The 12,036-nt window shown below is 54.6% G+C and overlaps 1 protein-coding gene across 1 annotated transcript in view; it reads left to right on the plus strand.

Annotated features, from left to right (window-relative positions):
- The first annotated feature begins 2,229 nt into the window (after positions 1-2,229).
- IRS1 (insulin receptor substrate 1) overlaps positions 2,230-12,036 on the plus strand; it is a 72,973-nt gene continuing 63,166 nt past the window's right edge. Inside the window, exon 1 of the mRNA XM_055396904.2 lies at positions 2,230-7,056. Coding sequence (XP_055252879.2) covers positions 3,325-7,035 — 3,711 coding nt within the window. The 5' untranslated portion in view covers positions 2,230-3,324 and the 3' untranslated portion in view covers positions 7,036-7,056. The remainder of the gene's footprint in view (positions 7,057-12,036) is intronic.

Below are 12,036 nucleotides of genomic sequence, written 5' to 3' on the forward strand. Positions count from 1 at the left end.
TTCTCCTAGAAAAGAGTATTTTGTTTCCCATAGAGGTATACTACCTTCATTTAGCTTTATTTTTGAAGGGGGGCATAATTTCTAGAGTAAATGGGTTTGGATTATTTTTCCTACAAAATGTGAAATAGTCCCCACCTCCACCCTGCGCTAAACATCAAACCTGTAAAAAGCCCTTTGGCCTTAGATTACACTGTTACTAGTAAACAACACTTTTACCTTTTTTGCCCTCTCTTTCCAAGGGTAAAACCCCACAATTACTTTACTACTAACTTCAGACTTCCCTATTCGCATTCCCCTCTTCTGCTTCCCATAAAACACGCTCTTCTCCCAGAATCCTGGTCACTGTCATTGCCGCCTAGTTACCGGATTACATCTGCTATTTATAGCTTTGCTGTTGTGGGCACGTGTGCCCACATCACCAAGCTGTCAGAAAGAGAGAAGGGCGGGCTTTCAATTCAACAGCGTGTACACAAATTACAGATGAACGAGGCTCACATGAGGCTGCATGATGGCAGGGAATAAGAAGGTGAGGGAAGAAATGAAAAGCTCCCAGGCTTTGGTGGGGTGTAGCTCCTCTACAGATACCGGCTACCCCAGTTCACGTATCACACGCTGCTGAATGGCGCCTTTGGTTCTTTTTCATTTTTTTTAACTACGCTTTGCAACCTACCTTGGTACCCTCACCCACCCTCCCCACCTCCCCTCCTGCAGTGCAAGGTTTGAAAGACAGGCAGCCCCACCAATCAGCAGGCTATCCTAAGAAACTCTCCCCGCCCCTCAGCCCTGTATTAGGCCCAGGCTGGCTCCTCCGCAGCCCAGCGGGTTCTGCCCAGCGCATGCCCAGCGCCTCCACTGCCGCGAGGATCGGGCAGTGCTTGCGAGCTGGCGACTGCGGAGGGTCTCCTGCGCGGAGGGGGTGGTGGAGACCCCCAAACGGGCCAGGACTGGGGTGGTAAAACAATATAACGTGAAACAGATGAGGAGTCATTTTTTAAAGAGTCCTTAATGACCTGTAGATCACCTTAACAAACAAAAAACTTTGGGGAACGTTTGCTTGTGGTGATTGATACCGCAAGCTAACAGCCTAAGAGTCTCCGCAAGTAGACCCAAGCTGCTGACCTCTGCTACCCACGAAACACCCATTTTCCTGTACAGCTCAGCTGGCACCGTCCTTGTTTTCTCCGATTATCCTTGTAGTCAAGGGTAAAAATTTTATGGGGTGGTTCGATGGGTGTGGAAGCTGTGTGTGAAACAGACACTTCGGCCAATGTTTACCCAGTAGGGTTTTGCCATTACGAACCCTCTGGAGGTCCCTAACATTTTTTCTTTTTTAAAAAATTACAAATAGGTTTCCGAATGTGATAAGGGGCGTCTCATTTTCTCCCCAAGCCTTCACCCCCAAGGTATGACTCCCCGACCGCTCTCTAGGATGAGGCGGGAGTGGGATGGGGTGGGGAGAAGCTGTGATATTTACATTCTCTCCCTGATGGATCAGCAGCTAACCCCACCACTCCGGACACACGACACTTCCCCGGGCTCCCTCTTCTTGTTTGGGAGTGACCATAACCTCCTCCTTCCCTCCCCCAGTCGCTGCCCTTGGGCGTCCCTCTATTCTTTCAGGGTACTTCACTGCAGCAAATTTCGGGGATTCCAAGGTGAAAGGCTGGCCCAGAAGTCCTTTAGTAAAACCTCACGAAAATGCAGATCTCACCATGGCCTATCACACTAAAACTGAAATCCAGCTTTTAGATTTCCTGGGAGGGAAGAAAAAAAAAAGCGTTGACTGGAAACACGCTCTCCGGAGGGGCTGCTCTTACCTGTTAGGTAAGATCCAGCCCAGCTCTCGAGTCCCCTCCTCCCCGGGCCCTCCCACGCAGGGCCCAGTAGCCGCAGTGCCCCCCCGTCGCCCCCACCCTCACTCCTGCGTCTTCCCGGGTTCGCCCCCCTCCCCCGTTTTCCCAGACTCCCCTCGCGCTTTCGGGGAGACACCCAAACACCCCCGCCCGCGCCCGCGGCGGGGATTCCTGCGGGCCGGGGGGCGCCCTGGGTGGCGCGCGAGGAGGCCGGCTCTGAGCCGGGGCGGCCGGCCGCGTAGGGGCGCTGCCCGAGCGCGGTGCCGAGGCCGGGCGCGGGCGCCTCTGCGGCACGGCCGGGGGGCGGAGAGGGGCGGGCGCGGGGCGGGCTCGGCCGGGAATGTAGAGACCCGGGCGGGAGCCTCCCGGCGGCGGCGGCGGCAAGGCTGCGGAGCGCGGAGGCTCCGTCACGTGTTTTTTTCTCCTCCCGAGTGAGACGGCGGCGCGGTCGGCGCGCAGAGCCAGACGCCGCCGCTTGTTTTGGTTGGGGCTCTCGGCAACTCTCGGAGGAGGAGGAGGAGGAGGGAGGAGGGGAGAAGTAGCGGCAGCGCCTCCCGGGGAACAGGCGTCTTCCCCCGACTCCTTCCCCAGCCTCCCCCTCGCACCCCCGATCCCCCCTCCCGCCTTCGCCTCCCGCCCTCGTCCCCTCCCCGCCTCCCCGGCCGACTGGAGCGAGGGGCAGGGATGAGCCTGTCCCTTCGGCGCGCCCCCAGCTCCCCAGCCTGCCTAGTCGCGTTTCGCGTGGAAAAGGCACTTTCTCCGCCCGCCGACATGGGCCCGATCGGGGGCTGCAGAGGACGCGTCCGCGGGCTGCGGCAGCAACAGCAACAGCCGCAGCGTCGCGGTCTCCGCGATTGAACTGGTATTTGGGCGGCTGGTGGCGGCGGGGACGGTCTGGGGGTGGGAGGAGGCGGAGGAAGAGGCGAAGGAGGAGGAGGAGGGAGAACCCCGTGCAACGTTGGGACTTGGCAGCTCGCCTCCCCCTGCCCAAGGATATTTAATTTGCCTCGGGAATCGCTACTTCCAGAGAGGAACTCCGGAGGGAAGGCGCGCGCGCGCGCCTGGAGGGGCCAGGCGAGGACCCCCCACCCCCACGCCGCCCGCCCGGGCGGCCGCCTGCCAGCGCCGGACTCTGGCCCCGGCGGCGAGAGATGCATCTTAGCTTCTTCCCGATCGCGGCGGCTGAGAAGAGACTTGGCTCTCGGGGGATCCGGGCTGCACTCGCGCCGGACGCGTTGCCTCCCCCCCAGGGCATGAAACGCCAGTAAACTCGGGTCAGGGCTATCTCCTTGGCGCAGCTGCTGCGTCCTCCCTCGACCGCCCCTCCCCAGCGCAGAGGGCGGCGTGGATTTCGGAGTCCGGGTTTCTGCCGCCTCCAGCCCTGTTTGCATGTGCGGGGCCGCGGCTAGGAGCCTCCGCCCCCCACCCGGTTGTTTTTCGGCGCCTCCCTCTGCTCGGCGGCGGCGGCAGCATGGCGAGCCCTCCGGAGACGGACGGCTTCTCGGACGTGCGCAAGGTGGGTTACCTGCGCAAACCCAAGAGCATGCACAAGCGATTCTTCGTGCTGCGGGCGGCCAGCGAGGCTGGGGGCCCGGCGCGCCTCGAGTACTACGAGAACGAGAAGAAGTGGCGGCACAAGTCGAGCGCCCCCAAACGCTCGATCCCCCTGGAGAGCTGCTTCAACATCAACAAGCGGGCGGACTCCAAGAACAAGCACCTGGTGGCCCTCTACACCCGGGACGAGCACTTTGCCATCGCGGCAGACAGCGAGGCCGAGCAGGACAGCTGGTACCAGGCCCTCCTGCAGCTGCACAACCGTGCCAAGGGCCACCACGACGGGGCCGCGGCCCCTGGGGCGGGAGGCGGCGGGGGCAGCTGCAGTGGCAGCTCCGGCCTCGGGGAGGCCGGGGAGGACTTGAGCTACGGGGACGTGCCCCCAGGGCCCGCCTTCAAGGAGGTCTGGCAGGTGATCCTGAAACCCAAGGGCCTGGGTCAGACAAAGAACCTGATTGGCATCTACCGCCTCTGCCTGACCAGCAAGACCATCAGCTTCGTGAAGCTGAACTCGGAGGCGGCGGCCGTGGTGCTGCAGCTGATGAACATCAGGCGCTGCGGCCACTCAGAGAACTTCTTCTTCATCGAAGTGGGCCGTTCCGCGGTGACGGGCCCGGGGGAGTTCTGGATGCAGGTGGACGACTCGGTGGTGGCCCAGAACATGCACGAGACAATCCTGGAGGCCATGCGGGCCATGAGCGATGAGTTCCGCCCTCGAAGCAAGAGCCAGTCCTCCTCCAACTGCTCCAACCCCATCAGTGTGCCCCTGCGGAGGCACCACCTCAACAACCCTCCACCCAGCCAGGTGGGGCTGACCCGCCGCTCCCGCACCGAGAGCATCACGGCCACTTCCCCGGCCAGCTTGGTGGGCGGGAAGCAGGGCTCCTTCCGCGTTCGTGCCTCCAGTGATGGTGAAGGCACCATGTCTCGCCCCGCCTCTGTGGACGGCAGTCCTGTGAGTCCTAGCACCAACAGGACCCACGCCCACCGCCACCGAGGCAGCTCCCGGCTGCACCCGCCTCTCAACCACAGCCGCTCCATCCCCATGCCTTCTTCTCGATGCTCGCCTTCCGCCACCAGCCCCGTCAGTCTGTCGTCCAGCAGCACGAGTGGCCACGGCTCCACCTCAGACTGCCTCTTCCCGCGGCGGTCTAGTGCTTCTGTGTCTGGTTCCCCCAGTGATGGCGGCTTCATCTCCTCCGATGAGTATGGCTCCAGTCCCTGCGATTTCCGAAGTTCCTTCCGCAGCGTCACCCCAGATTCCCTGGGCCACACCCCGCCCGCCCGGGGTGAGGAGGAGCTAAGCAACTATATTTGCATGGGAGGCAAGGGGCCCTCCACCCTCACTGCCCCCAACGGTCACTACATTTTGCCCCGGGGTGGCAATGGCCACCGCTACGTGCCAGCTGCCGGCTTGGGCACGAGCCCAGCCCTGCCAGGAGAAGAAGCAGCCGGTGCGGCAGATCTGGATAATCGGTTCCGAAAGCGGACTCACTCTGCGGGCACCTCGCCTACCATTTCTCACCAGAAAACTCCGTCTCAGTCCTCTGTGGCTTCCATCGAGGAATATACCGAAATGATGCCCGCCTACCCACCAGGAGGTGGCAGTGGAGGCCGAGTACCCAGCTACCGGCACTCCGCCTTCGTGCCCACCCACTCCTACCCAGAGGAGGGTCTGGAAATGCACCCCTTGGAGCGGCGTGGGGGCCACCACCGCCCAGACACCTCCAGCCTTCACACCGATGATGGCTACATGCCCATGTCCCCAGGGGTGGCCCCAGTGCCCGGCAGCCGGAAAGGCAGTGGGGACTACATGCCCATGAGCCCCAAGAGCGTGTCTGCCCCGCAGCAGATCATCAACCCCATCAGACGCCATCCCCAGAGAGTGGACCCCAACGGCTACATGATGATGTCCCCAAGCGGCAGCTGCTCTCCTGACATTGGAGGTGGGCCCAGCAGCGGCGGCAGCAGCAGCGGCGCCGCCCCTTCTGGGAGCAGTTTTGGCAAGCTCTGGACAAACGGGGTAGGGGGCCACCACTCTCACGCCCTGCCACACCCCAAACTCCCGGTGGAGAGCGGTAGTGGCAAACTCTTGTCTTGTACAGGTGACTACATGAACATGTCGCCCGTCGGGGACTCCAACACCAGCAGCCCCTCCGACTGCTACTATGGCTCCGAGGAACCCCAGCACAAGCCCGTCCTCTCCTACTACTCATTGCCAAGGTCCTTTAAGCACATCCAGCGCCCTGGGGAGCTGGAGGAGCCCCGGCACCACCAGCACCTCCGCCTTTCCTCAAGTTCCGGTCGACTCCTCTACACTGCGGCCGCAGAAGATTCCTCGTCGTCCACCAGCAGCGACAGCCTGGGCGGGGGATACTGTGGGGCTCGGCCGGAGCCCGGCCTCCCGCATCTCCATCATCAGGTACTGCAGGCCCATCTGCCTCGAAAGGTGGACACAGCTGCCCAGACCAACAACCGGCTGGCTCGGCCCACGAGGCTGTCTCTGGGGGATCCCAAGGCCAGCACCTTACCTCGGGCCCGAGAGCAGCAGCCGCCGCCCCCCTTGCTGCTCCCTCCGGAGCCCAAGAGCCCAGGGGAGTATGTGAATATTGAATTTGGGAGCGATCAGCCAGGCTACTTATCGGGCCCGGTGGCGTCCCACAGCTCGCCTTCCATCAGGTGTCCGTCCCAGCTCCAGCCAGCTCCCAGAGAGGAGGAGACGGGAGCAGAAGAGTATATGAACATGGACCTGGGGCCAGGCCGGAGGGCCACCTGGCAGGAGAGCATGGGGGTTCAGCCAGGCAGGGTGGGCCCGGCGCCCCCTGGAGCTGCTAGCGTGTGCAGGCCGACCAGGGCAGTGCCCAGCAGCCGCGGCGACTACATGACCATGCAGATGGGCGGTCCCCGGCAGAGCTACGTGGACACCTCACCCGTCGCGCCCATCAGCTACGCCGACATGCGGACGGGCGTCGTTGTGGAGGAAGCCAGCCTGCCCGGGGCCACCGCGGCCGCTCCCTCCTCATCCTCGACGGCCTCTGTTTCCTCCACTGTGCCTCCGGGAACAGGGGAGCTGGCGGCCCGTTCGGCCCTGCTGGGGGGCCCGAGCGCCTTCACGCGGGTGAACCTCAGTCCCAACCGCAACCAGAGTGCCAAAGTGATCCGTGCCGACCCGCAAGGGTGCAGGAGGCGGCACAGCTCCGAGACCTTCTCCTCTACGCCCAGTGCCACCCGGGTGGGCAACACGGTGCCCTTCGGAGCCGGGGCTGCCGTCGGGGGCAGCGGTGGCGGCAGCAGCAGCAGCGCCGAGGATGTCAAACGCCACAGCTCTGCTTCCTTCGAGAACGTGTGGCTGAGGCCTGGGGAGCTCGGGGGAGCCCCCAAGGAGCTGGCCCAAGTGTGCGGGGCTGCAGGGGGTTTGGAGAATGGTCTTAACTACATAGACCTGGATTTGGTCAAGGACTTCAAACAGCGCCCTCAAGAGCGCCCACCTCAACCGCAGCCTCCTCCACTACCGGCCCCTCATCAGCCTTTGGGCAGTAGTCAGAGCGGCCCCACCAGCCGCTCCAGCGAGGATCTAAGCGCCTATGCCAGCATCACTTTCCAGAAGCAGCCAGAGGACCTCCAGTAGCTCAACTGGACATCACAGCAGGTGCGTTTCATGGTGACAAAGTCAGAAGACAAAACTGCTTTTAACCTGGTGCTCGAATTCTGTGCCTCTGCCCCAGGGCCCTTCCCTCTCCTCCTCTGCTTTTGTAAGGAGTGCACTCCTGGGAAGGAGAGGTTTGGGCACAGGAGGGGACATGTGCCTGATGGTCAGATAAATCTATAGGAGCAGCCACTCCAGAGGGCTTTTCCCCTTGAGTTTCGCAAGTGAAGTACTTTAGTATTTCCAAGACATATCCTGTTAATACCAGTTCTGAGGTTTGTGAAGTTCGTTTGTAAGAACCTTGCTCTCCTTATGGAAGTTTTCTTTTGACTATATACTGAGGTCAGTCTCTAGAAGGGACAGTTCTACAAAAATATTTGTTAATCCAGGGGCTAAGCCCTGCATTTAAAGGTAATTTCTCAGAGCTCTTAAGGATGATCTTACCAAGTTTCCCTGTGTACTTTAGTTCTGTGATTTCACAATACCAAGGCAAAATAAGTAGCAGTGGGAAACATCAATTTTTATTCCTGTTGCCCTAAAAAGATTCAGAAGAGCTTGCTTTAGACTTACAGATTTAGAGAAATAGCTGTCTATGACTCTCTTTAAAAAGTAATTATTGGTGACATTTTGTTTCTGAATGAAGATTTATGAAATATTACCCACACATGGACCCATCACCTCACAGGCATGGCTGCTTTTACACAGTGAAGTCTGCATGCATCTGGGACCCATTATTGAGTTAAGAGTTATGAAAATTCATCCCACCGTGTCAGCCTTACAGTTGTCTGTTCTTGCAAAGGCCTGTACAGAAACCCTCACATAGATCATATGGGGGCTACTGTACATCTTCTGTAAAATTACTTAACATTTTTACATTGAAAAGAAATATTAAGTCAGGGAGATGGAAGAGTTTGGTTTTCATCTGCATTGAATGTAAGGGCTAAACCTTGTCCTCTTCCTTTGTATATTTACTGTTTGCCTTTTAAGTTCTAGAGTGGATGCCTCACTAAATGTTGAAAGTTGGCTTCGGGTTTTCTGTGGCTAAGGCTGTACTGAAAATGAAAAGCATTTCTAATAGGAAATTAGCCTGCCCTTCATTCTGTTGAGCCTTTTTTCTGGTGGTCATAATTGTGGGAAGAGGAGAAGAGTGTAGTTTGCAAATAATGTGATGAGTTGGCAATGTAGAGTTTCCAGCATTTGGAAACACTTTATTCTGACAAACATTACCTTGTGATAACCTTCTTATATATGTTTCATCAAATGTGCTTTTACATTATTCTTCTTAATATGTGCCCATCCATAAGAAATTCATGAATATATTGGGTTCCTATTCCTATTGATTCTAATATTTGACCCATATCATTTGCTGTTTCCTGGAACAAGGTACAGGTATACAAACATTCAAACTAAGATTTTAGGGGATATATATTATGCAAAACATTTGGTTAGTATTTAGATTTATTTTCATGATTCCTTCTCTAGAAGACAGATTTAATTGTGTGCATCAACAGTAAAATTTTTGGTTGTTTTCAAATGATTTGGGACATGTGGATCCCTCTAACACTTTTAACTGTTTGTGTTGCAAAGTTTCTCATTTATAAAGGAATGGGAATTTGAAGGGGGGATAAATATCCCAGCAGAACCAAGATTTTGGTTTTAAAGAAGAAAGAAGAGGCTAAGAATAAGTTTTCCTCACCTGTCTTCTTAATTTGATCAGGGTTTTTTGTTTTTGTTTTTGAAAGTAGAATAAATAATATTTTGCTTTGAAGGAAGTTGACCAAATAAAAGTTTTCATTTTTCACAATGGCTTTAAAATAAAATCCTCCTTTTGTAGAGGATACATTGAAAACAAACCAACCAAAACAAAACAATCTTCTATTCTTAACTTTCTGAGGGAAAATATAGTATTCTGGAACAACCATATAATCATTCCTTAATAATTTTGGAGCAGCAATAGACCAGCAATGGACAGCACCATGCCAGAAAAATTCTACAATTTGTATTTGTAAGATGTAAATGGAGAGAGGTGAGGGTCTGTGTATTTTAAGTGAGGCAACAAATGCTACTTGGCACATTTACATCCTGAATTCTGCTGGTTTGCCTTTACCCTGTTGCCTTTAAAGATGTAATTTAATAGGTAATTATCATATGAAACTAAAAGAAATCAAGCCTGTCTGTGGCAAACCCCTTTGCCTGGGAGTGAGTATGTTACTTTGTGAAAACGTTGTTTTCCTAACTTCTCAGCAATTGCTATCTTTGCCTGTCTTTCCTATTTCTCAGGTAAAACCTAAAACAGGAAAAGGAATGAGGGGCTTGGAGATGCGTGTGCGCTCTTTGTCTTAACCCCTCATTTTAAACGTCTCTGCTTGTTGAATGTTTTTCACCGTCTGTTACAGGAGAATGTTTCGGAGGCATTGAGCGCAGGTGCCCAGGAGTGTTGGTTGCCCTTGATTCACCTTCTGTCTGATCACCTTTTCTGTTTCTCTTCTCCGTGTCTCTTCTGGGTTCTAACCTGCTGGATTTTTTTTTTCTCCTACCCTCCTCTCCCATCCCCCTTATTTCACACCTCTTATTTCTTGTTCCTGCCATTGTCTTTTTTTTTTCCCTCTCTTTGGCTCCATTTCAGAATTTCGCAGTACTTGTGGCCTACTCTCCCCAGAGAGTTAATGGAGAGCCCCAAAAGCAGGGCAGAAAGGGCACAGCAGCCAGCTATCTTCAACCATTGTTTACCTCAAGTTTGTTTTGTTTGGAAACTGCAGCTGGGCAGGTAGAGCAGGCTTTGGCAAAGACATAGGCTCCTGCCATTTATTTTAGGTTCCTTTTTTTTTTTTTTGTCATTTTGTTCTGTCCCCTTGGAAAAAAAGTCCATTTTTCTTCCTTCCACTGCATTTCCTAGTTGTGATTTCCAGGACTCCTACCTCCAAGTCTGCCTCTCATCTCTCCTTCCCTGTTCCTCCCTCCTGTCACCTCGCTGTGTGGCCTTTTTGTCTGGCACTTTCTCATCTCCACGGTCACCTCTGCTTCTTGCATGCCTCTATTTATTTGGCGCTTGGCTTCCCCTCCCTCCTTCAAGCCCCTTTTGGCCCGGGGTTAGGGGGTTAGTATCGAGGCGGAGGCTGATACTAAGACTCCCACCCGGTCCGTCGCCGGTCGCCCGAGGGCGCGGGGGCGGCCGGGCCCCTTTCCGCGCGCTGCGCATGGTGGGCGGCGGCGGCGGCGGCCGAGCCCTCGGCCCCAGCAGAGCGGGGCAGAGACTGGCCCCGAGTGGGCGGAGCAGCCGGGCGCTGATTGGCCCCCGCTAGAGCCAATCAGCGCGAGCGCAGGCCGTGCTGCAGCAGCGGTGGGGAGGGGCCTCGGGTGAAGGGGGTCGACTGGGGGGCCTTGGACCGGGGTCCGGCCTGGGCTGCGGGCCGGGCATCGGGCTGTAGCCGACCACTCTCCCGCCACCCCTTCCCTCTGGAGCCGGGAGAACGGAGCCAGACACACGCCCCCTCCACCCCCTTCCCGGAGGATGTTGTGCACTCGGCCCTATTAGTGTGCGTCCAGACCAGAATCCTAAGAATGAGAAAGTCCAACCAGCCCACTGACAGAGGCCGGAAACGCACACTTCCTCTTATATTTAATTGAGAAAAATCCAGGCCGTGACCATGTGACGTGCCCCATTTTGTTTCCCTCCTCTCTTTACTACGGTTTACTACTACGCCACGTTCCTGTTCCTGTTCACCTTCCCAGGAAGCTACAGCACGTGCCTTAGGATTGATTGGGTTGGCCCAGGGGTTTTACATCTACTTCTCTTACTATTGGGAGGGAGGAGAGAAAAACAAAACATTGGAGTAGAAAATACAAGTGCTGTGGCAGGCACCGTGTGGGGATCATTCGGAAAACACATTTGGCTTGAATTTGCCTTGGAGTTAACACCTTACTGAGTGCTTGCAGTTTGCAAAGCACGAAGCTAGGTAAGATCAACAAAAACTGACCATCCTAGGCCCTCGGGAGTTCCCGGTGAAATGAAAACATCTGATATATCTTTGCCAGTCGTGAGAATCTAGAGATTCATTATAAGGGCTTGGGTAGGGTTCCTTACTGATCTTGGAGGTAATGCAGCTTGCTTCTAAAAAACCGATTCTTTCTCCCCACCAGTGACAGCTCTAGTGACAGTTCATCAGACTGGCTGGACGAACTGATTTTGAAAGCTTGCTAAATTTATGTTGTGCTCCTTCAACATAACCAAACTTCTGTGCGCTGTATAACCAGATGAGACTGGAAATTTGTTCACATTTGTCTTTTCTACAGTGAAGAGGGAAAATAACAAAGAGAAATTCCAAGGAAGTATTTTCTTCTCTCCATGCCTCTCAAATAAGTATTTCTCAGCAGCCAGCAATCACTGTTGCAGTCGCTGAATCATAAGCCCCAAAGGCAGCATTTTTCCTTAGGTGTCGATTGAAACATCACAGGTGAAAATGTAAGGAAGTAATTCTATGCCCCCTGAGTAATTCTGTACCCCAATACTGTGTCTGAGCAGGTGCGAGCAAGCTTCTCTGTTCCAAAAACTGATCATTTAATAATTTTCATAATTTCTACCAATGTTTGGGTAGCTTTTTATTTAAAAAATAGATCCATAAAAATTTCACATATTGTAGTCATTTATCTGATTGTGCCCCCCACCCCCAAATAAACACTATCTATAAGATTGTCTTAGAGTAAGAGACTTGGAATTCAAAAGGGCATACTTCCCTCCCCTCTCCCTATTCTTTTTTTGTTGTTGTTGTTTATCAAAATTCCTGGAAAATAATTTAACGCCATCTTGAATGATACAATGGAAAAAACAGTTTCTGAGACCCAGAGATCTTGGTTTTTAACACAGCCTGTGTCCTTTGCTAAGCTGGGTGACCTTGAGAAAGTCGCTTAATTTCCCTGGACCTATTTCCTTTTCAGTAACTTGAGAATTTTGTTCTAAATTATTCTAACCTCTTTTGCAGCTCT

This window comes from Moschus berezovskii, chromosome 2, assembly GCF_049115385.1.
Source record: "Moschus berezovskii isolate FMDL1 chromosome 2, NW_MosBer_1.0, whole genome shotgun sequence".
NCBI classification, from domain to species: Eukaryota; Metazoa; Chordata; class Mammalia; order Artiodactyla; family Moschidae; genus Moschus; species Moschus berezovskii.